The sequence below is a fragment of the Phyllostomus discolor genome, chromosome 7 (genome assembly GCF_004126475.2).
Source record: "Phyllostomus discolor isolate MPI-MPIP mPhyDis1 chromosome 7, mPhyDis1.pri.v3, whole genome shotgun sequence".
In the NCBI taxonomy this organism is placed as follows: domain Eukaryota; kingdom Metazoa; phylum Chordata; class Mammalia; order Chiroptera; family Phyllostomidae; genus Phyllostomus; species Phyllostomus discolor.
Genome location: NC_040909.2, coordinates 101,022,129 through 101,047,700, shown reverse-complemented (window position 1 = coordinate 101,047,700; position 25,572 = coordinate 101,022,129). Strand labels below are relative to the sequence as shown.

The window sequence follows — 25,572 nt, the reverse complement described above, 5'->3', positions numbered from 1 at the left end:
TAACTATTCTAATACATTTATCTGATTTGCTTATCCCCAGAAAAAAAAAACAACTTGGCCCTAAAAAACTTAAATTTGGGGCAATAGAGTCATAAATATGGGTTAATGCTTATTTTTATTAGAGGCTTCAGGTAAGACCCCTCCCCCTCCCACACACAGAAACTATGTATCTAACTACCAGCTGACAGGAAATAGAAAGAACAGAGGAATGTATTAATCACTCTACATTACAGGCATGCTATCAACACAATCCAGTTTGTAGACAAATGACACTGCTTTTTCAACAAAAAGCTGTAAAGGAAAGATAAGAGAGGTGGAGGGGAAATTTTAGCAATTAAAAGACACTTAACAGACTTATCAGCCAGTCACATAAATACTGACTGATTATTTGATATTAAGATAGTATCATTAATTTAGTTTTATACGTGATAATCATTATCCCGTGTGTGTATTTTAAGGACCTTTATCTTTTTTAGAGCTGATACTAAAATATTTATAGATGAAATGATATGGTAAGTGAAATTTGCTTCAAAATATAGTAGGCTGGCTAGGGCCAGAGATGCAACAAAAGTGGCCATGTGGTTGTTGAAGCTGGATGGTACCTTACATTATTTTCTGCATTTGTACTAGTCTCTCTACCTTGTAGGTTCTGAATAATTTCTACAGCGAAAAATTTAAAAATATAAACAACAGTCATAAAAACACAAACTGATAATTAAAATGCTTACAGATCGGAAATTACACTTTTTGTCTTTTATTCTAGAAGAAACATAAGAATTTGTACTTTTACACTTAGGGAAATCCAAGCCAAGTTTAACCTCATTTCTGTAGTTTGAAAGAACACAACTGATACCATTCCCCTGTTTTGTTTTCTTTGCCCCTCATCACAAGAGGCAGAATTGACAGGGGTTATGTAAGAAGAGAGGCAGACACAGAAAATGAGGAAAGGAGAAAAAGCCAGAGAAATAGAAGAAAAAGAAAAATGGATAATAAAACTCATTTACATGTGAAGAAGAATTGTCTGCAAAAAGCTTCAGATGGCATGTTTGATGGAAAGAGAGAATGAAAGTGGTCACGGCAGGGGAAGTGCCCAAACAAACATTCCAACTTCACCTTTGTGCTTAGAGACACACACATTTTAACACTCTGCTTGAATAATCACCACCTATTTAAACTGAAACCATCACAAGGACTATAAGCTTTTCATTCACCCAGACCTCCCCACTGCTCAGTTTTTAGATGACATCCCTACATTCCTCCCTCTTATAAACAGTTCTATAAAAGGAAACATGTTTAGAAGGTGAATCTACCCTATGTAATCTTTTTAGCAAAATATATAAAGAAATCTCAAATGTGTAGTTACTAGTAGTTCACTGAACAAAACCTGATCTCATCTCTCTAAGTTCATGTAAACCCTCTGTGTGAGTATATGTGTGTGTTATGTTACTATCATGTTATTTTTACCTGATTATAAGCCAGGTATCATGATAGGTATTGTCCAACTTGTACAATCATCATAAAATGCTAATCACATACATGATGGTATCCAAGAATTTCAATTCAAGCTAGCAATTCAACCCTCACCCAGCATCCAAGAGAAACCTTTTTTAAAAAAATTAATGAAAAATTGCAGAAGATATTTTCATGTACAAATTCCTATTGGCTATTATTTTGTTTCAAAAGTGTGACTTCCCTTACAGTCAAAAAAGATGATCTTAATCAATATCTTAAATATTGTGTTCAATAAGTTTCAATTGCATAAGCATTAAAGAAAAACTAAAGAACACAAGAAAACACAACAGAACTAAGAGCTGGGCAGTTTAACCAGAAGTAATATGATGATGAACCATTATTAGAGCAGTAAATATAAAGGACTTTTGTCTACTATTCTATAATATTAAAATACATTTTAAGCAGTACATCTAATTTTCATACTTTCAATACTTTATTTGGAACTTCTCAATGGTCCCCTCTCCACCCTTTTTTGTAAGAATTCCAAAGTTAGAATACTTTAGAAGAATCTATGACCCTTTTCTACTGGTCTGATATATGAGTTCTAGATGTCTAGAAGGCATCCAGCCATGTAATATGAAAAATAGAAACATTTATTGAAGATGATACAAGATACATTGTACCTAGGACAATGATGCCTCAGTCCCCTTCAAAGTAGGCATCTTGGGACCTCACACAGCTCTCCCAATTGCCATCAGCTGCCCCATCATATTTTCCTGAATCTCATCTATGGTCTGAAATCTCTTCCCTTTCAAAGATGATTTTAGTTTTGGGAAAAGCCAGAAGTCGCATGGCACCAGATCTGGACTGTAGGGGGCGTGAGTCACCTGGGTGATTTGATGTTCTGTCAAAAAACTGCACAAGATGTGATTCATGAGTGGGCATGTTATTGTGATGAAGCTGCCAATCATGAGTTGCCTATAGCTGTGGCCTTCTGAATTATCTGAATAGTTTCCACTGAGGAATGTTCCAGCTTAACGGAAAATTTGACACAGATTTGTTGCTCTACATGCTCAGTCATTTTAAATGTGACATCCACAAAATACACATGCTCACTCAATGACATCTACTGCCCCTATTGACTCAGAAAGTTATCATTGTTCACATATGCACATTCCAGTCCACTCTCCTTGGCTGCCAGGTTACATTGCTGTCACGCAAACTGTTCTCGTTATGTTAACAATGACTGGACTTCTTCTGGACAGACCTTGTATTATAGCAGATTTATTTCAGAAAATGAACAATGCTGTGGCAAAAATAAATTAAATCAATTATCAATAGTTACTGGAAGAAAAGAACTAAAGCTGCATTAGCTTGTTTTAAATTAAATGTTTGAGATTGTATCTGCATGAAGACAGAAACAATTCACAATGTTAATGAGTATTATTTAATCATTCAAATAAAATCTCTTCTATTTTTGAGCTTTCTCAGGTGTTTGTTTTAAATAGAAATCTTGCAAACTATCACTTACAGTATTGTAAAGCTTATCAAATTCTGCATATCTCCTGAAGACAAACCACTCACTCGTGCCCACTGAGACCAGAACTTTATAAACCTGTGAAAACAAAAATAATAAAATAACACAATAAAATTTGATTACAAAAAAATCATTAGCTATTTCAATATATGAATCTTTCTTTCATAACCATGAAACTGGTATTAGACATTAATGTTTATATATGTTTCACCAAGATAAACACTATACCAACTAAAACACTTTATCTTGTTGAGAGGTGATATTTTATTTTTAAAATGTTATGAAACATTTTGGTAATTTTTAAAGAATAATATAGTGAACACGTGTATAGTCATTATTTAGATAATTCTAACATTTTGCCATTCTTATTTCCGATTTTTTTCTCCAAGAATAAAACGTTATAGAATCAATTGAGGATATTCTCTTCTATTCTTCCCCCATAATAATACCATTACCCAGAAATTATAAAGTATTTTCAAAAGTGACACCTGGCACATAGTAAACACTCAATTATTAGTTTTTCCAGGTCATCTTTTACAGACTATATTTCAAACTAAGAATTTATCCTCAGATTTCCTACTACTACCTAATGTGTGTTTAATATTTTCATATACACATAATTGCATATAACTGTAGTCAAAAACCCTATGAAGTCAGCAGAATAAACATTACACCCCCCACACTATGCATATGAGGAAATGATGGCCTAAAAAAGTTAGGTAGCTTGCTCAACTACACAAACTTGTCAGACTGAGATCTAAATCTTCTAACCCTCCATGCACAGAACCAGTATCGACAGTTATAATATAGAATCGACTCTCACGGCTGATTCCACAGATACTCTCAGATTATAATTTAACATACCAATGTAGATAAAACTGTTTCAGACCCCCAAAATCTCATATCATTTCTAAAAGAAAAAAATAACAAGAATCCAGATTCACAAGAAAGGGCTCACTGATGTATGGCTTGGGTTATTGATCTCATCATATTACAGTATAAGACTAGGGGAAAGAGATAGGAGTTCTTTTGGGGTTTTCTTCAAATTAAAAGAAATACTTTTATTTGCACAAATAATCACATGATTTAACAGAAAGCAGTATAATGTTTATTATAATATGAAATCATCTTACTGAGTTTTTAAAATACTTCCTTACTGCCTGCCTTGCCCAGCAGAAAATAAGTTCCTTGAGAGGAGGGGCAATGTCATTCTTACTATCCACTGTATCCCCACTGCCCAGAACAGTGTCCAGCATAACAAAGAAGCTCAGTGACAATTTGTTGAGCAGATACATGAAAGTACAATTCAGACTTGGTTTAAGTCAAGATGTCCTAGGATGCAAAGCAGTTCTGTTAGAAGCTTCACAGTATAGAACTATACATACACAAAACATATGAGAACTACCTCTATCATGGAAAATAGAGGATACCTGAGATGACTCGCTGCCAATATTTGCTACGTATGAACTTCAAACATGGCAGGAGGTTATGCCCTTGAAGGAGAGAATGCCCCAAAGGTAAAAAATAAAAACAGAGAAGGAAGGAAACCTTTCACACACTCCACTATTTTATCCAAGGCACACTAACCTTCTGTTTACCATAAAAGTGATGTTTCTAAAATTTGCTTATATGAATGTGGAATAAATGCACAATGTTTGTACAGATATTACTACAACACAGAGACTAAGGGGAAGCAAATTGCCAGATATTACAATGGCTCTGCTCTGGGTTCGGTGCAGGGTGTGGAGGTATTAAGGAAGGGAGAATAGAGGAACAGAGGACAGAAGGGCTATTTCCGGCTCCTGGCCTGGGACTTTAGGGGAAAACCACCATAACACCAGTTAACAAGGCAGGGTGGAGTGGTCAGACACAGAGTTTAACTCCTCAGTTTTCTTCCACTTCCATGTGAAATGGACTCTGAGTTGAAGTCACTTGTCATGGGGCACCACTGGCAGGGGCCAAGTGACCCCCTGGTCTGAGGCTGCAGTAAACCACTTGATTCAGGAGCAGGCAAAGGGTGGGCTCTACAGCCTTAGAGAGCCAAGGGGAAGCAGTGAGTCGTCACCACCCTGGCCAACACAACCAAAGAACAGACAACAAGTCAGTTGGTCAACTGAAGGCACCAACAGTGGAATGCCAGCAAAATGCCCAGGGTTGGGCCAGGTCAGGCATAGCTCGGTGTTTACCAAATGAGTCACTCCATACCTGGAATGGCAAAGACAGACGTAGAGGGATGACAAAAATGCAAGGGCCTTCACCAGGCTGCTGGTACTGTGAGGTCAGTCAAATACAATGAAAGGGTACCGTGCTCCTCCCATAAACCATGATGCAAAGTGGGAATGTGTGTTCATTAAGAGAAAGAGAAGAATGGAGACAGCCTGGGCATTTTTACTTTAAAAAATTATTTAAATTTCAGCTCAAACTGATTATGTTTAGCTCAAACAGAACTGGGTTAAATGGATTCTTTCATGTCATTCAGTGGGTGGAGGTTTATAAGGAAGACCAGGTCAGTTACAGACAAGATAAATGACATTTTTTCAGTGGGAGGAGGGCAGGAGACCTCTGTATATACTAACAGAACTAATGGAACTAAATACAGTATTATATGTGTCATTATACTAACTAGAAAAGTGACTCTTCTCCAATAATAGTCGCTGATACACTGATTCAGCAAATATCCTTTGGGTTTATTCTTTATAAAGCCCTACAGTAGATCCTCTGGTGATAAAAAGTAAAATTAGAAATGGGCTTTGCCTTTAGGGTGAAGAAAGAGATAAAAGACTGAATTATATATTTTTAAATTGAGGTAGAAAATTAATAAACATCATAAAAAGATACTACATACATTTCAAGAAAGATACTATGGCAATTTCAAGATAGTGGTTCTTAACATGTGACCATTGACTTTGGGTCTATTAACTCCCTGGCAGCACACATAAAATTATGGGCATGTGTCACAGATCCATGTTCCTGAATATTTTCCACTGAGAAAGTACCATACTCTTCTCCAAGTACAAAACTCTGCACTGAAAAAGAAATCGACTTCCATTATAGTACACAGGGAAGGGGGTGGAGGAGGTAGCATTTGAAAGATACCTAAAATCTGGACATGTGAAGATAGGGAGAGGATGCTCTAGGTTAAGGAAGAAGAAAGGCAGAGTTGAAAATATCCTCTATATTCCATTTTTCCCCATATGCTTTACACTGCATACTTACAGTAAACCTCTTCTTTTTTTCTCTGTGTTCATCGGAGCTGGGAATGCTTACACTCGGGCAGCTTTCCTTGTGGTCCATGGTATAACCCCTTTGGGTGTGTGGCCTCAAAAGGACACCAAAAAAATGAGTCCAGAGAAACAGTCAGCAGCGGACAAACCCAATCAGCTAATCCAAAACATAAAACTTCTCGAGGTAATGTTCAGATTCCATCATGCAACCTTGACCAATAGAAAAGAAAAATGATTAGCAAAGCAATTTTAAAATACCTCAATCCATGATTCCTTGTTCACAGGACCGATTTCATCTTTACTTTTGATCGTAAGTCTCAGGGGGTGGTAGGTCCTGCTGGTACTGAATTATGTACGAGTTTGAATGTCTGTTTGTGCCCTACTGTGCATGGCCCATAGGAGCACAACTACCGGAGAATATCACGTCTCAGGGCGCCCCTTTGGAAGGGACAAGAAGATATGATATTACGTGGCATCAGAAATAGAGAAGGAAAGAGCTGGGGGGCAGGAGAAGGTGTTTCATACAAGGTGCCCAGGAGACCTGTGAGTGTGCATGTACAACAGCAGGCAGTTAGGTATAGAAATCCAGCCTGCAAATCTGGGCCAGAGATCTGTTTGCAAACTGTGCTAGACATCCTCCATTTGCCCTTCCATATCTAGTACCGTTCTTTCTCCACACCCTGCCACATGCCAGAAGGCTGACCCCAGTGGACCTCAACCAGAGGCAGCCCACCTACCACCCTGCCTGGTTTGGTGCACCAGGACACTAGCTGGAGATGGAAGGGCAAGGAGAATGAGCTGCTAAAATATTTATTCCCCCTGCTCCCTTCCTAACAGGCAGTGGTTTCTCTATCTAAGGCCACAGTTCCTACCTGATGGCCCCTCTTTCACAGCTACAGTGGAAGGCCTGGGGGCAGTAACAGCTTCCAAACAGTTAGTAGAAGGGGTGCTTCCCCATGCCCTGCTGGTTCTTACCCCTGCCCAGGATAGCTCAGTAAATAGCCCTTTAGATTCCCTTCCATTACTTTTGAGTATCATGTGACTGATGCAGTAATTAGCATCAGGAATGACCCCAGGAAACAGACCCTCAAAAATAGGATGCACATTTGATGAATGCCCTGATCGCCTTCCTGTGGAGGGTGGGGATAAGGAACTGATCACCTGGTATACAGTGATATCACAATCACTCAAATTCCCTCCCACATCACAGGACAGAGTATAGGTGGTAGGCAAGATGCTAGAAGGCCAAGGGGGTGATGAAAGTGCTGATTTCAAAGACTGTGACCTGGGCCGGGGCTGAGTTTGGTTGTCTCTGAAAATGTACACACAGATGACAAATTGAAAGTAATGAATTCCCAAGTATATGGATAAAAACTATATGGCAGTTAGATTGTTTTTCCCATATGGCTGCTAAGCTGACAGGACTAAGGGTCAAGTCCAGAGTTTGACAGTAAAGTTTGCAGAGCCAATTAAACATGCAACCCTGAAGAGTCTCTCATGTTAACACTAGGGCATTGGCTGCAAAGGAAAATGATCTTGAATTGTAGATGCAGGCACTTGGACAAACACAATGAGGCTAAGAATGCTGAACTCCATATTTAGCTGAACATCCCTGCTGAAACAACTTACACCCCTGAGTAATCATCAGCCTCCCAAACCCTGCCCCCCTTAAAGCCTTTCAAGTTCTTTCACAAGGGCATGCCTTGCTCACAAGGGGAATTCTGCTCACTGCCTATTCCCACCACCCCTCATTGCTCCATAACAGTAGTTAGACCCCAAAAGAACTCAGAAGGAAGTTCCATTCTGGAAGCCTATTCTGGAGGGAGAATGCCTTTATACTAAAACATTTTCATAATCTCAACAATTTTTACCAACAGGAGTCTGTGAAGCACATATGGGAGTACATTCAAAGAATGTTAGACTAAATATAAGGCTCCTGTGACCTATACATGACCACAGTGTACCCCATCAGTCTTTCTCCAGACCTCCCCCAAGAGGGACCTGCAGCCATTCACAAGGGTGACCATCCACTGGAGAATGGGAAATGTGTGTCCTCCCAAGGGTTACTGGGCATTAACTCTGAACTGACGCTAATCCCTGGAAACCCAAAACATGGTCCACCAGTCAGCAAAATGTAGAGATACAAAATCATTTGTCTAAGCCAGGATCCAGCTAAGATAGAGCTAGGATTCAAATTCAAATCTGTCTGACTCCAAAACCAATGTGGACTTGTTTGCTATATTGCACTGTCTCTCCTTCAAGTAAGGTTTCTCTTTCCTTCAAGCTAAATCAAACTGGCAACCTAATAATATTTAATACTTAGTGGCTAAGCTTATTACAAGCCAGGCTGTGTTCTGTGTGCATTAATCTGGTTGCTGCTCACAAAAGCCCTATCTACGAAGAGGAAACTGAGGAAAACTGAAGCATAAAAAGGTGGAGGTGGAGTCAAGATTTGAACCCCAGTGGTCTGCCCTCGGACCTTTACCCACTGTACTACACTGCCTCTACAACATACATGTACTCTAAAGAGTCCTCCGGGGAGCAATGAAGAAGGTTCATAAACTTATTTTTAAGTAATTACAATTGAAATTATGAAAAAGCAACCCTGATATTACTGTAAATTTAATGTATGATTATTCTATAAAACTGAAGCAATTTAAATTCTGCAAAATCATCTTATGGCCAAGCAGCCAAATAAAACAGAATGAAAAGAGGGCTGATATATGAACCCCCACAACTACAAAAAAACCCAGAAAGCTATGTCATTCACATGGAAATAAACATTGGTGCTTTTGGGGGTGGCTCACAAGTAAGTTAGGCCTTTCCAGGGAGAATCGCAGAAAGAATCTGCATTCTGCTGGGGAATCATAAGATAATCTTGCAGGTTGGCTCCCAGGGCAGCTGGCTTGCCTAGGAGGAGGTCCCTGGGAGACTAAGTTCAGCTACTAACCCAGAATGGAAGAACTAACTAACATCCAGCTAGTGAATCAACTCAGACAAGCTCAAGAAGACAAAAAGAAGGCCTGGACAGGTTGGTTAGATCATTGCCCCAATATGCCAAGGCTGTGGGTTCAATCTCTGGTCAGGGCACATACAAGATTCAATCAATGAATGCACAAATAAGTGGAACAAGAAATCTATGTCTCTCTTTCTCTTCCTTCCTCTCTCTAAAAATCAATAAAAAAAATTTTTAAATAAGAAAAAAAAGAAGCAGATCAGATGGGAAGAGAACTTTCAGATGGCAGCCAGATCTTAGAAGGAGTAGTCATTTGCAAGGGTAATATAATAGCTGGGAAATATACTTACAGCCGATCCTATTAGGGGTTGAGACACTTTTCGTTGTCATAACTTGGAGGATTGCTATTAGGTACATACCACAGAGGATGCTAAACATCCTGCAATGCACAGGACAGCCCCTACAATAGAAAATTATCTTGCCCAAAATGTCAATAGTGTTGTAGCTGGGAAACTAACATTTATTGAGCGCTAATGCCTGGCATTGTTCTAAGAACTTACATCTAACACATCAGTTAATCTTCACAGGAACTCGTGAAGTATCATCATCCTGGTTTTACAGATGAAGAAACCTAGGCTATGAGGAGTACTTTCACATGGTCATAGAGCTTTGGATGGCAGCACTGTGATGTGAACAGAGCTCGAGCTCCGACCTGAGAGCCTGGCTTGGACACGTTGTCCCTCAATTTCTTATGGTGCTGCTGTACACATCCCTTCTTCTAAATCAACTGTGGAGACAGAGTTGAAGAAAAGGGGGCACACCAAGTGTCCATTAGCAATTGGGTGGCAGAAAGACAACCATGCACAAGAAAAGTGGTGTTCCAATTCTGCCACTGGGGGATTGGGACAGATTTGTGCAGCACTATGTCAGAAATGGCCCATCTTTCTCTCTTAAAACATCACAAGTCAACATCTAACCAAGAGCTTGGCACAGAGTGGTGTCTGAGTTGTCAGTCCCATCACATGGACAACCAAGGGCTACATCGTGAAATAAAAAGGACACAAGAGAGGATGCTATCTCAGGATATGGTCTTTTAAAAAAGGAGGGGAAGGTAGTCTTTTTTTAAAAAGCATTCATAGATCTAAAATATTTTATTGGAGGGGGGCAGCTATAAAAAGTAGAAATATGGCCCTGGCTGGCTTAGCTCAGTGGATTGGGCACAGGCTGTGAACCAAAGCATCGCAGGTTCGATTACCAGTCAGGGCACATGCCTGGGTTGCAGGCCATGACCCCCAGCAACCGCACATTGATGTTTCTCTCTCTCTCTATCTCCCTCCCTTCCCTCTCTAAAAAATAAATAAATAAAATCTTTTAAAAAAGTAGAAATATGGGTGAAGCTCAATGATAGAAAACTTTCCAAATTCATGTTAGGTTAAATTTTTATTGAAAAATAATCTTTAAAATAGATGGACATTAGTTAAGGTGTCTTTTAGAAAGCACTTTTTTCTTCATCATTGTGCCCATCTTTTCATCTATTGTATGCAATTATGATCCTGAATCTTACCCACCTTTCTTTCAGAAAGCAACCAACCAACCAATCAATCAGTCAAAAGATTCTTCTCCTTTTACTTCTAAAATATAAGCAGAGAGGTTCTGAATTCCATTTCCTTCCCCTAGCATGAAGACTGGTTGGTCCTGATTAGTGGACCCTACCCAAATTACAAAGCAGATAAATTCCCAAGCATCAGTATGTACTCTGATCTCATATGGCAGAGAGACAGGTATTAGGTGATTCACACTAATACATAAAGGAAAATTAGAAACAAGCCTGCTACAAAAGGAAGGAGACAGGCTTCGAAGAGCTATGAGTTTTCTTCAGCGGGGGGACAGGACTGGGCGCTGGGTGTTTAGGAGCAAGAGTCCCAAAGGAGAGAGGTGACAGGGCCAGTCAAGGAAAAGACAAAAGAAAACCCATGTAGTCCCTGGGCATGTCGAGAGGACTGGTATGAGACCAGGTTTGGGAACTGGGAACTGACCCAGAGAATAATAAAAGAACTGGGGATGTGGATGGGACAAGAATTATTCCTGAGGAAAGAACAGGCCAGGTGGGTGAGCTTCTTTTTAAATTATATTAAAAGTACCTTCCCAGGAAATTCTGACCACAAACAAACTGGTTATTTTATTAAAAGGCTACTGTTATAGTAAATAATCTGTATCTGTTTAGTTCTGCCTCTCAGAATACTAGCTCCACACACATCCAAAATGTTTCAGTGGAAACAAAGCACATCTTTGTTATATCTGTAAATTAAGTCCATTGCAGAAGAGATTAAAAATCTAACAGGACCTGCCAATGGAAGATACATAGTAACCTTCTCCCCCCACATACATCACATGATGAATCAGTTATAATTCTTCCTGTTTTCCTTTCTTACTAATATATCCTTCCTCTAATTCCCACCCCACCCCACCCCCATTTGATTTTTCCCTCATTCTGTCATCACAAAGCAGTCCTAGTTTTTCCTAGATTTATCCATCTCTTATTTGAGATACCTTTTATGTGTCCTGATTCTTGATAAAGAAAGTGATATAAAAATTAAAAATAAAATATGTGCAAAATATACAATGCTGGGATACAACATAGATGAATAGACAGCACCCAACAATTCCACAGGAGTGTCCAAGAACCCCAACAAAGCTCTGTTGTTTCCCTGAAACTGGCTCCACTTTATTACATACATCTAAGGAAAAGACTGAGTAAGGAGGTGGAAGTGTAAGTGCTGACAGTCCTTTGTTTTCCAATACTAGAATCAAAACTGCCAGGATAAGAAGGAATGGCTTAATTTTACTCCAACTAATAACATGCCCCACCCCCTGCTGTCTGCAGAACTGGCAGGGTAGGAGGGTAAGTGTGGCAGCAATACTCTGCTCTTCCCTCGACCTCCCGAGGTCACCACCCTGGGTTCCTGATCACCACAATGCCTGCCCTCTTCCTGGCTTCCCAAGCTTTTCCACTGGTAGTTGAACTCCCAGCTTAGTTTCCAGGCAGATATGAACACAGAATACTCTCAAGGATGATTCCTGGAGGACTGTGAGCACTGGCAGAATGATGGGAGGATGGGTGATTATATGAGGCAAGAGGAAAAGCAAAGGGGGATTCACAGAAAAGTGGTAGTGGTAAAATCCTACAAGCCCCAGGAAGCCCAGGGGAAAGCTGGTTCTGACTGAGAAGGTTGGGAGAATTCAGGTTAAGGGGCACCAAAAACAAAAACAAACAACAGATGACAATCACCATCACATTACGGAGTCTCTTGGGAGAACCTCCAACCTGATATCTCTTCCATTCCAACCCTCTTCTAATCCATTTTTCTCACAGTACAGAGTGATTTTTTAATCACTATAAATCTGATCATTTCACTCCTTTGCTTAGATTCTTTCCATGGCTTCCCACTGTTATTAGAATAAAATCCAAACTCTGAATTGCTGCTAACAGACAAGCACCCACATGGCCTAACCCTTCCCTCCCTCTCCAGCTGCATCCCACCAGAGCCTCCTGCCCCTTTAGGCACTCACTGCTGTCACAGCAGCCCCTGCCCTGTCCTCTCACACACTGGGCCCTGTCCCCTCTCCACTCTCTTGCACCTGTCCCCTCTGTGTCAAATGCTTTTTTCTTCAGCTCTTCACATTGAGGCTTTTGTTCAAATGTCACTTCCTCTAACAAGGCTTCGTCATGACTGCCCTAACTAAAGTGCTCCTTCTCCAAATTAATCTTCTGTCATCATCCTGTGTGTTTTCATTTCAGCATTTATTACCATCTTGGATTGCATATTGCTTATTTATTGAGGATCTCCTTGACTAGAGTGTAGAAACTGACGTACTCATTGTCTTGCACTTAGTAGGCCCCAATACACATTTGTTTAACTTATTCATTCACAAACAGGTAGAGAAAGACACTTGGAAATTTCAATTTGTCCAAGTATGTAACTGAGATCTTCAAAGTCACCTCTGGTTCATCATTCTTTTATTAATCTCCTGAGTCATCAATTTTCCCTATATACTAGGTCAATTCCATTATTATACATGATTATGTTGTAGTATCTTAGTAAAATTCTCCTTAAGAATATAAATATATTTAACAGACACTTAAACCATGCTTATCATGTGCTAGAGATACATAGTTACTTTGTGTTCCAACATTAGTTATTTGTGTGAATAATCCTATCTGATAACACCCTTAACCAAAGGCTTTTTCAAAACAAAGAGAACTCAAGGTAAACACAGATGCTTATACAGTGTGGTAAAGAAAACTTTACTTTGAAGCAAATATTTGCTTTCAAAATTCTTCTTCTGATAGTGAAATTTTACTGGGTAGCAAAATAGAAGACATTTCCTAAAGGAGAAAAATTGTAACCAATTACATATTTAAATTATAGTAGACTTTTACCTTAAATTTCTGACATTCTGAAAATTACAATCTTTATATATATTTTTCCTACCAACTCTTTCCTATCAATAGAAATGGCAGCTTCATCCCAGGAATGGTAAAATACATTTAGATAATACGTGTAAGTACTCAAAATTAAGTACAAAAAAAGTAAGTTAAGCTAATGTGGGCCCTCAATTGGGAAAACCCCAGCTGAGGTTTGGAAAACAATAGGAAAAAGAAACAATAAAATTAAATTACAGAAATGTCTACATAAGTTTTAAAAACAAGTTTTAATCTATCAGGGAAAGTAAAATAAAAACATTCACTCAACTGGAATATGTACAAGGACATGTTTGTAATAAAAAATGAAACAAAGTATACTAAACCAAATGCTGGTATCAAACTAATAAAACAGGAAGCTTCAACAGTAGCCCAATTCGAGTATTTTATATCTATTACCTTCCGGCATATGTCCTCTCCATATATTGAGGAAAATAAATGAAGAAAGGAGTATGAACATTGTATTATTTTAAACGATGAAGGGAAAGAAGGCAAACTACTTCCGCCTCCCAGAAAGAGAACATTCAGTCCTATCCAGCTCAGAAAACAAAGTAGGGAGACAGGATTATTTGTGCTAAGGGATGCAAAAATGAAATAAACCTTAGGAATGATACCCCACAGGAAAATCCAAAGCTGTGTGCTGGAAGTCTGTCTTGCCCTATTGGTTTCCTGAGTTAGTTTATTGTGTGTATTTTTAAACTTCCACCTGCCCACCTTTATGGATGTTGGGTATATTACTCTCCCTACACCTTCTGTAAATCCAGTCTCAATACCTTTATTTGTGTCTTTTTATTTAGTACGGAATTTCCCTGCCTTCTTCCTTAATTGTCTATGTTGTAGAAATGATTGTAGAAGCTCAATATTTAATGTTAAAGGCCTATCAAATAGAACTTTAAATCCACTTGTATTTAAAAAAAAAACAGTTAAGTGGGGTGGGGCTATGTGTCTTATATTTCTTTAAAAAAGTAACTGGAATTTGTATGTACATGCTTTTTGTCCTCCAGAAGCTTATATGTAGCAAAAACAAAAGACAAAGGCCCAAAGAATTACAATTCAAAATAGATTGTGATAAATTCTCTAAGAAAGCTATGAAAAACCAGGAAAATCACTTCCAGCTGAAATTATCTAGATGTTTGGAATGGTGGAGACATGTGAGGAAGGTTTTGAAGGCTGGGCACACAAAACAGAAAGGACAGCATAGTTCTTGGTACAAACAGGGAAGAGCCATTTGTCCAGTTTGTCTGAATTCCTGCCCACTTAGGGGAAAAGACCTGCTCATCAATAAAAACAGAAAGAGAAAAGTGGATTTGAGATCATGTAGAGAACTCTGAATACCACTGGATTTCATTCTGCAAGTGAAGATGTAAAAAACCTTTGAAAAGAGAATTCAGAGTAAGGGCTGTAGGTGTACAAAGTGTACAGAATTGGAGAAATGGTAAAGGGATTGAAGAAATAGGGGCTTGGCCTCAATAGGAATGACAGGTTTGCAAAAACAAACAAACAAACAAGCAAAACCCTGAAAGGAGAAATAAGTCAACAGCTATTTCATGTGGGGGGCAAGGTAGAAGGAGGGATTAATATTGCCTCAGGTTTTACTACTGGGTAACCAGGAGAAATAGAAATAGGGAAAGGAGAAAACAGAGCAAAATGAGAGCAAATTGACGAAGGACCACATTTTGCCATGTATAATGCGCACCCACGTTTTTGGCCCAAACTTTCAGGAAAAAATTTTTTGATTTAATTTTTTAACTCAATTATTTATTTATTTATATTTAGAAACAAAGCTGATTACCATATTCCAGGGTATTATTTTGCATATGGATATTGTTATTACTTTATAGAGTTATACTTTCAACATATAAGCATAAATAAAAATTTAAAAACATTTATATAGATACAAAATTAGTACTACCCATGTATAATGCACATCCTTATTTTTCCCTCAAAAATCTGGGCAAAAGAGTGCAAATATTTTGCACTATACATGGCAAAATACGGTAGTTACTAGCCCTAGCTGGAAATGTCCGCATTGGATTCAGGCATTTGACACCTTCTGGTGGCAGGCACTAATTCCTAGGCACTTAGGATACAGTGCAGAAAACAACTGGCAAGTACATCTGCCATCATGGAACTTAACTTCTATTGGCAGACAATGGATAATAAACAAGTAAATTGACAGATAAATATATATTACAAGAAAAGTGGGGTTGCATAGGATTTTAAATAGGAGGGTCTGAGATAATAACACCTGAACAAACACCTAGAGGTGAGGGAGTGAACTATGCAAGGAACGAGGGAAGAGTCAGCAACTAACACACCAGTATCTCCATGTAATTTCATTCCATGATGCTTTTGAAGTTGACAGTGACTACAATACATCTCTTCTGTGACCCAGTCCTATTTCCCTGGGCTAGTATTCAGTGTCCCACTTCCTGACTCTTTCCTACCCAATCAAGAAAACTTCATCAATAACACAGTGATAACAAACTGCCTACTAGGTCAATTTGTTTATACTGGCTGTTTACATTCCCTACATAAGAGAAAGGGCTGCATTTTAACACAACAAAACCAAAGCACTATTAGAACATGTTTGTACAAAGCTTAAGGAGACAATCATTTTGTTCTCAAAGCAATAATTGATGTAGTAACTTTGAGACTTGTGATTTAAATCAAAGATGTTGAAAAATGATTATGAATCATGCAATTAAGCTACCGGGCAGGATGTTGCTGTGAGAGAGAGAAAAAAAAAATATTCACAGCACCATAAAACTATGAAAAATAAAAATAGTACTATCATCAAAACCAGAAGTAAGATCATCCTCTGATTTTACAATTTGTTGCTCAGCAGAGGTGAATTCTAGTCTATCTACCATTTATTGGTTCTGGGTCTTTGGGCCTTATCCCTATCTGTAATGGGAGTTTGGTCTGATTTTTCAGATTCCCTTCAATTCTGAGGTTCTATGTGGCAAGTTATGGTTTCTGCGATGTTTAATTTATTTATGTATTTGGCTACTCTTATTTACCTCATTTTGCAGTAACAGTACAAATAAACGCCCATCCAAAGTGGCACAGCTTACAAGTTATAAAGTAATATGAACTTCTTTTAAACAAACCTACCAGAGTTTGGTGCTTAAAATGACACTCCACTCTAAAAGTCCTGCCTTTTTTCATCCCCCTTTGAGAACAACCCACAAGACTCAGATTTCTGTATCACTGGATTTGATTTGGAACAAGGTGGATGAGAATATCTTTAGTATGAGACAAAAGTCATGAGACTTTTTCTGGTGAGACTCAATATTTGAAACTGTTCCAAACGAATCCCTGAGCATTTAAAGCAATATTTTTGCGAGAAAAGGTGACAACGTTGAAGATTAATGCCCACGTGAACACATAATAAATAACCAACGTTATAGTGGGCTATTGCTGACCCTAAGTATTCTTTATTTAATCTTCATAATAATCCCATAAGAGTGGATATTATTAACCACCTTTCACATAAGCAGAAACAAAGGCATAGTGGAGTTAAGCAAATTGCCCGAGTTTTCACAATTAATAAGTAGATTCAGATCCTGGAACTCTAGCTTCAAAGCCTACGTGCTTAATATCTGCGATACACTGCCTGTGTACACCCGGGTGTCCTTGTTTAACTAACAGTCCCATTACTAGCCTCACTCTTCCGGCAAACTGAAAAACAGTGAGTCAAAAAAAAGCCGCACCGCAAGTTCACTATCAAGTTATCTCCTACAGTCCTGAACCACGAACTATAAATATAAAGAATACAAAATCTGTGCAGTTCCTGAGGTCTCTCCACATTTGGAAAGAGGTGTGTGGTGCATCGCAAATGTCTTCCATCCCTGAGCAAATGCCGTGAACAAACGCTGCAAAGCTACCGCCCTACCGGGTGTACCCCTCCCACAGGGAATTCACGCCAGGAGCCGCCTGCCTGCGCCCCGTTTTCCTAATTCGGCACTGAAGTGGCACCTGGGCAGTCCAGCCAAACCACACCTGCATTGTGCGTGTCTGCGGAGTCCCTCCAACTACCCCGTGAGCCACCGGGACCTCTCCCCACACTTACCTTCGGGACCTACACGCAGCATGTGTCCAGCAGGACGCGCTGCCACAGCTGCGCCACAGTGCACCGAGCGCTGCCTCTGCTCCCCAGCAGCACTCGCCAAGGCTCCCCACTCCAAGCCCCGCCCCCAATGCAGGCCCCGCCCCACCAATCAATGGCGCCTTCTCACCGGGGCCAGGGAAAGACCGGGAGGGGCTTCTGCTCTCTCAGCTTCACCTCCTGAACACAGGTGGGACACGAACCCTAAAGGAGCTGTGGTCAAGGTGCGCAAGGAAGGCCCCAAACAATGTGGGAAGGACCTGTGGGATCCTGAACCCTAGAGGGAGAAGGGCAGGGCACAAGCCAAGGAAACCTGGAAAAGGAGAGAAACAGCCACAGGGGTAAGATGAGGAAAGAGTCTTGGGAAGGAAAAAGGAAGGCCCCTACCGAGATTTCAGCTAAGGTGTAGGACTGGGTGCAACATCTTACACAGCTCACTTTTTCAAGACACTAGCTATGCTCATTCTTCTGTGGCAGGGTAGGAGTCTCGCTCGAATTCAGGAGACCCAGTCTGCCCAGGTCAAGTTGGGCATTAATGCCCATGTGTACTAAAAGGCATTGTGACTACATACATGTACAGGTAAAGGGGAAAGAGTCCGACCACTCGCTAGGAATTATTTTAACCATTAATGTATTATTTTGAAAAGTAAAAAACTGTCCGAGGAATCAAGTCAATAACCAATTTAATTACGGTGGGCAAACACAAAGGTCACTTTGCTAACAAGCAGGATTACTACATAATAACTTTTGCTATAAGAACTTCAGAAAATAGTACTAAGAGGCCAGCCTAGTTGTGTGACCTTAAGCGAAGTCACAAAATCTGAAGCCCTCAATTTCCTTATCTGTAGAATGAAGAGATTAGGCCAGATGCCTTCATGACCTCTAAATGTCCTTCCACACCACATTTCATCCTGCCAGACTCCACAGGACTATAGGGAAAGCACTGTCCAGTTAGGAGCCATACAGAGAAATTGGGAATTTTTAGAAAAAGCATCAGAGATCTCTGCCATCACTTCATTCAAGCTCTCCTTTCTGGTTTTTCTATTTTTAATAACACTCTCATCCTAGCTCAATACTCTTGTCCTTGGCTCTTCTTCTCTCTCAATCCTCACATTGAGTCACCAGGTCCTTGGCTTTCTGTATTACAGACTCTTCAATGACCCTTCCCATTTTCATTGTCATCTCTGTATAAAGTACAAATTAAAAAACCTCAGGATCTTGGATCTTACCCTCACCTACCTTTTCCACCTAATCTCCAACTATTCTCTGTGTACATATCTGTGGGACAGACTGTCTCCTTGCTGTATAGTATCCGCAACATACAGCCAACATTCCCACTACTGAACATTTACACCCAAATGCTTCCCAGCTCAGAATATCTCTCTTTGGTCCTAGCTACCTGTCCAGACTACAATAGCTCAGCTCAGGGGCCTCTTTGTACAATATAATGCTATAATATTTAGGATTTGTACCACTCAATGGGCACTTAACAGGATGACCTTGTTTTGTATTCTCTGTTATTTATAATATTTATCTCCAAACTAAAGTGTAAGCTACTTACTGGATGTCCCAGGCCCCAATCAATCAGGAATGAAAAAGCTACTTTCAATATCTCAAAAAGCCTTAAAAAATTATGTACTCATCTACAATTAGGCTACCTATAATAGTAAGATTCTCTGTTTTTGTCTGAAATTATATGACATTGAAGTAACACTAGTTACTTCATGCTAGCCAAAGCTTTGATGGGCAGTTACATATGACTGATTCAAGAAAGGGGAAAATAAATTAGCATTAAATAAGACTTGTTTGGAAGGCCAAATCTTTGACATTCATGGAAATGCATTTAAAAAAAGGTAACCTACCCATTCTTTGTCCCCCATTGCCCAAACAAGTGATAATCCCATAGTAAGTACTTAAAAATATATTCATGAGTATATAATTATTTTCTGCTTTCCTTAAACTTTCTCCCTTGCTATAATTAAAATGCTGGTCTTTTTTTTTCATGAAAATAAGATTGTAGGAGTTTCACTTCGAATTTCAAATAAATTCTGAAGAAAAAAATAAACAAGAATCACATAGCACATCTTGGAGTTGAACTAACAAAGTTTTTAGTTGGAAGCATTTTCTCAATCTGTTGAAATTTTGCTTCCTGGCAGTTGTCATCAGTTTGGCTCAAATAAACTCATAAAAAGTTCTTATAGGTTGGACATTTTTTTTTTATTCTCATCTGAGGATATGTTTTTTTATTGATAAGAGAGAGAGAGATCAATCAGTTGCCTCCCATATTCACCCCAACTGGGGATCTAACATGTGCCTTGAATGGGGATTGAACCTGCAACAAACAGTTGAGCCAGGGTGGACGTTTCTTACATTGACACTACTTGGTGTAGGGTGGCAGGGTTCCATGGAAGTCTACTCAGGACCATCTTGCAGAACTGGACCTGTGCTTGGCACCAGCAGTGGCCCATTGTGCCCCACTGGCTCCTTGTTTTGCATCAGGTGGACTTAGGTGAATCTCCCTTGGAATTCTGGACCTCTCTGTTTTAAGGTATTTTTTTTTAAAGATTTTGTTTTTGAGCCACACCAACCAGGGTGATTTTGAGCTGATTTTTAGAGTCCTTGAGGTGGAACTAAAGGTTACAATTTGAAAGAACCCAGGCTAAGTAAGGACAGAAGGAAAAAAATGGGTGGCTGGTTTCTAACTTTGGCTTTTCAATTGGAATTGCTTTCTGAGAGTCTGAACACAAACCTTTTGCTGGATAAATGGGGGCCTGAACTAGTTCAGCTATGAAGATAAGGAGCATTTTCTCCTTCCAGCCCAAATCTTGGGTATTCTTATGTGACTAAGAATCTTTGTAGAGGTGTCAGGGGGAATCCCCCACAACATGCAGGATACCCATAGGGGATTCCAACTGTAATTCATTAGTTGACTTGTCTAGGACACGCACATTATGGTTGGTTACCTAGTGCTCTGAGTCCTCATGGCTGTATTAGACAGCCAAGGAGAGAAACTGAGACATGTAAGAAGGTTGAATGTGACTCAGGAGGTAACAGCCCCTTGGAGCTCAACCCATAAGTAGCACACCTCAACCCACTACATAATATCCCTAGAAATTTATTCAGACTCTGCAGATCTCACTAAAATTAACATAAGAAATCATGCCTCCAAGGCCCAAAACTCCCATCCCCAGTCCCCATTACTACTGCAGATACACAATAAATAGAAAGCCTTTATTTTGTAAGTACTTACAGAAACAGGAAGATTTAACCAGAAATATCAACTTAAGATGGCCAAAATGAAGGGAGTTTTTTGGCACCTAAATTAATTTTTGCATGGAAAATTAGAAAATGCCAACTCTAAAATAAGTTGAATGAATAGGAAGTATGTCTTGATTGGAAATTAGAAGCTTTTAGAAGGAGAACGGATTAAATTCTCTCTTCTAAAAGAAGTTAATAAGAACTTTTAGAGCCTGTCTCTGAACTAAGGAAGGCTTCTGAGGCTGTTCAATACTGACACCCCACTTTTCCCTCGCCTCTAACTACCCTGCTGTACTGCTTACTTTGTTGTCTGTACTTAGGCTCCTTTTGTCCTCCCTCTTTCTCTTCTCACCTCCTCCACCACAGCTTCCTACCGACACAGAGGACACTGAGAATGGAACATCAAACCAGGATAAACTAGGGAGAAAAACAACAAACAGAAATTTTGGCAGCTTCCTTTGGAGAAAACCATCTCAGGCAAAGGAGAACAAACAATTATATACATTCCTTGGACTAGAACAGAATTAAAGAATCTACCTAAAGTTTTCCCCTACTTTCTCCGGGACCCTGATGGATTCACAAAGGAATTTAATTTAACTCTTAGAATATGTGACCCTGGATATTCTGAGCTATTCCAAGTAATATAACTACTGGTTTCTGGGAGCAAAAGTAAAAGAATCACCAAATGAGGTTTGCTGGGAACTCTTGTAGAGAAGTCTTTTTTATTGTAGAAAGCAAGGTCACCTTAATAAGGATTAAAGGAAACTGAAATGGGACTTAGAGAAAAGAAACAGAAACACACACAGGGCTGCTCTGAAAATTATGAGGGGGTGTTTTCCCTTCCCCTTACTAATAGCTTAGGAGAAATTAAAATGACCATAAAAAGGGAAAATTATTAAGGTCCTTGTAGATGCTTGGGCTACTTTATGGACATGTATAAGCAAATAGAAAAGATAGTTATGGATTCTTCTCTATTTATATTCCTCATTCTGTTGACTCTCCACTGAATTCTCATCACACTCAACTAGGTAAATTTTCAGAAGCATATAGTCTCCTTTGGCCAAAAGCTCTCCCTATACTGCTCCTCAGCCTAAGATCTACTTCTCTTGGTAAACATGGCCTTTCTTCTTATGAAATAGTCACCAGTTGCCCTATGAGTCTGGAAGAAGGGACACAAATGAACTTTACTAAAAGGAGGCATTCTGCATTATTATCAAGGACTCATTAACCAGCTTATAGGGAATGAAATATTAGTAACATTCATTTCACAGTGCACTCCTAGGAGACAAAAACTTCAAAGACCTTGACTTACAGCCAGGAAATTTTTGTCCATTGGAAAAGACATTAATTAAAGACTCTCTCCAGCATCATTGGAAATGATCTTATCAGGTGCCTAACTGTGAGTGGACATCTGCCCCTGTCTCTGACACTTGCCTCCACCTACAGCAGGGATCAAAGACTTCTGGAGGATGAGAAGCCTTTGATATCAGAGACAGACAGCCTTCCTAAGATATGGAGAAGGCCTGTATACGTACAACTTGGTATTGAACTTTGTTAGCTGGATTGTCTTTACCTGTCTGCTAAAATTAATACTACTAATAATAATTATACTAATTATTTGGGATTTACTCAAACTTTGTGTATATAGATCAACTGTTAATAATCACTGAAGGAATATTATAATTCTCTTTTTTATGGTTTCTCTTTTGAAATTTAGAAGAAATTCAATTGCAAAAGTTAGGAAAAATGTGTATACTTTTAAGAGAAGTTCAAAGGAAATAGTTTGTCTTATAAGTTGATAATTTCTGAATGAGTAAAAAGAGACAAACTAAGAACAAGGGAAATTGTACAAAGTTAGTGGAAATGGAATATTGAGAAAAAAATTTATGTATGAACACTAGAACCTAATTATGGGAATGTGCTCAGCCTCTAACCCAACAAGGACTACTAACTATACTAATTGAGATAGAAGCTGAAGTAGCTATAAAAACATGGCCCTCTATAACTGCTGCTGAAGCACAAAAAATTTACTTATGAAACTCATATTGTCCTATTAGCTGCTAGAATTATAGATGGTAACTATAATTTACAACACTGCATTCTTATAACCTTGGCCCCAAATAAACTTTAAAGTTATAGTTTCCAATTGTACAATTACTGGGAATCAGATTAATAATGAACAGTACTTGAGTGCTTCCAGTGGGAAGTAGATGAGCCACAGTAAATGGGAACGCATCTCATGGTCAGCTTATAAAGACTGGAAAGGTGTATGGTGTGCCCTCAAACTACAAGTAAGATGCAAAATACAGAGAAATGAGATAAACAGCAAACCCTAGATCATGATAGCTCATAGGTTAGAAATAATCCAGAGTGTTTTTCTTAATGAAGGCCCACAGGACCTGACTGCCTCCCACTTACAGGCTTTTCCCTTTTGAGAAAAATTGAGCCCTGACTTCCATCCAAGGTTATGGTCTTGCCCCATCCTCAATACATTATTCAGCAAGACAAATGATGACACTACGACTTCCTAGAAATGAGCCTTCCAAGCACCGTGGGACGATATTATCCAGCCAAAAGGTTGGTCATCAGTTCATCCTTTGGATTGATTTATGACCAAAAATGAAAGGTGTGGATGAAAAAGGGGCCACATACTAAACCTGCTAGAGGAGGCCTACATGTGGCCTTACAATCACAGAGACCTAAAATAGCCACATAGGATGGTCTGGAATTAATACTTTCTAAGTAAAAGCAGTTCCTGGCAGGCAGTCTTGTTCTAGGCTGGTATTTTCCTCTAACAAAGGTCAATGTTTACCTAAACTGAGCCTGTCTGTTGTCTCTTTTTGTGTCTATGATAACATACCTGATAACATACCTTTGGAATATCAAAGTAATTTCTTTTTTTCCAAATACCTGAAGGCACAACCACGACCACCACTGAACCAGAGCAGAGACCACAGATCCCCCCATCCTTATGCTCATCATGTGAATTGTTAACTGTTAGCTATCCTATGTCCATCTGTGTAAAAGAAGCATGAGTCTATTTGTTTTACTTTTTAGCCAGTCTCACAGTTTCTCCCCTTTGCTTTCATATAATCCCCTTACACTTCCTCCTTTGATTGTAATGTATAAAATAAGGTGAAAAACTGCTATTCTCTTAAGCATTTTCTCAATCTGTTGAAATTTTGCTTCCTAGCAATTGTTGTCAGTTTGGCTCAAATAAACTCATAAAAAAATTTTTTTTAAAAAGGTTTTTAGTGTTCCAGAAATAAACCCTCAAACTATAGTAAATTGCTTACATTGGGGCATCCTACATATTATTAGAATCTTTAGACAGTAAATTTTCCTTAACTGCAACTTTACCCAGATGAACAGAAGTACAATCAGAACCAAGTTTACAGAATGACTACTAAGTAAGAGTGAAAACTGATTTGCAATCTATCAATGGCCCCTTGTGTTTTGAAAATATCACCGGCATGTTTAAAGGAAGCCTAGAGCTCTGAAGTCTGGCCCAAACAATCCATAAATCACTACTTAAAGCAAACCTTTATATTATTCTGGAGACTTAAGAAGTATTAAATAGGCAGACTAAACAAGTCACACTTCATTTTACAGAGTGGTTGTACCAGAAGCACTTATTATACACTCTTAGAACTTTCCTCTTCCTCTCCTCAAGATGTGAGACTATTTTATTTTATTTTATTTTAATCATTGTTCAAGTACAGTTTTCTCTCACTTACTCCCATTCCAGCCCACCCACCCAACCCTCCCCTCTTCCCCCCCATTACCCCCCACCCCTAGTTTTTGTCCATGTGTCCTCCAAATTTGTTCCTGTAAACCCTTCCCATTCCCCCCTGAAATTCCCTCTTTTCTCCTCTCTGGTCACTGTCAGTCTGTCCCCTATTTCAGTGTCTTTGGTTATATTTTGCTTGTTTCTTTGTTTTGTTGTTTAGGTTACTGTTAAAGGTGATATCATGTGGTATTTCTCTTTCACTGCCTGTCTTGTTTCGCTTAGCATAATGCTTTCCAGCTCCATCCATGCTGTTGCAAAGGGTAGGAGCTCCTTCTTTCTTTCTGCTGCATAGAATTCCATTGTGTAAATGTACCATAGTTTTTTGATCCATTCATTTACTGATGAGCATCTAGGTTGCTTCCAGCACCTAGCTATTGTAAATTGTGCTGCTATGAACATTGGGGTGCAAAGGTTCTTTTGGATTGGTGTTTCAGGGTCCTTAGGATATAGTCCCAGCAGTGGGATCGCAGGGTCAAAAGGCAGATCCATTTTTAGTTTTCTGAGGAAGTTCCACACTGCTTTCCATAGTGGTTGTACCAGTCTGCAGTCTCACCAACAGTGCACTAGGGTCCCCTTTCTCCACATCCTTTCCAACACTTGTTGTTTGTTGCTTTGTTTATGATGGCCATTCTGACTGGTGTGAAGTGGTATCTCATTGTGGTTTTAATCTGCATCTCTCTGATAGCTAGTGATATTGAGCATCGTTTCATGTGTCTTTGGATTTTCTGTATGTCCTCCTTGGAGAAGTGTCTGTTCAAGTC

General features: G+C 39.2%; 1 protein-coding gene across 8 annotated transcripts in view; it reads right to left on the bottom strand.

Annotated features, from left to right (window-relative positions):
- Window positions 1-25,572, bottom strand: part of SGK3 (serum/glucocorticoid regulated kinase family member 3) — a 122,595-nt gene that overhangs the window by 39,773 nt on the left and 57,250 nt on the right. For 2 of the 8 annotated variants that reach the window (XM_028533989.2, XM_036031183.1), the window contains exons 2-3: window positions 6,206-6,423; window positions 2,984-3,067 (exon numbers count right to left, since the gene is read on the bottom strand). In XM_028533989.2, the coding sequence (XP_028389790.1) occupies window positions 2,984-3,067; window positions 6,206-6,283 (162 nt within the window). In that variant the 5' untranslated portion in view covers window positions 6,284-6,423. Of the gene's footprint in view, window positions 1-186; window positions 292-2,983; window positions 3,068-6,205; window positions 6,424-16,769; window positions 16,916-17,727; window positions 17,821-25,572 lie in introns of those variants that run through there. The other 6 variants (XM_036031185.1, XM_036031181.1, XM_028533990.2 and 3 more) reach the window with 6 other exon arrangements.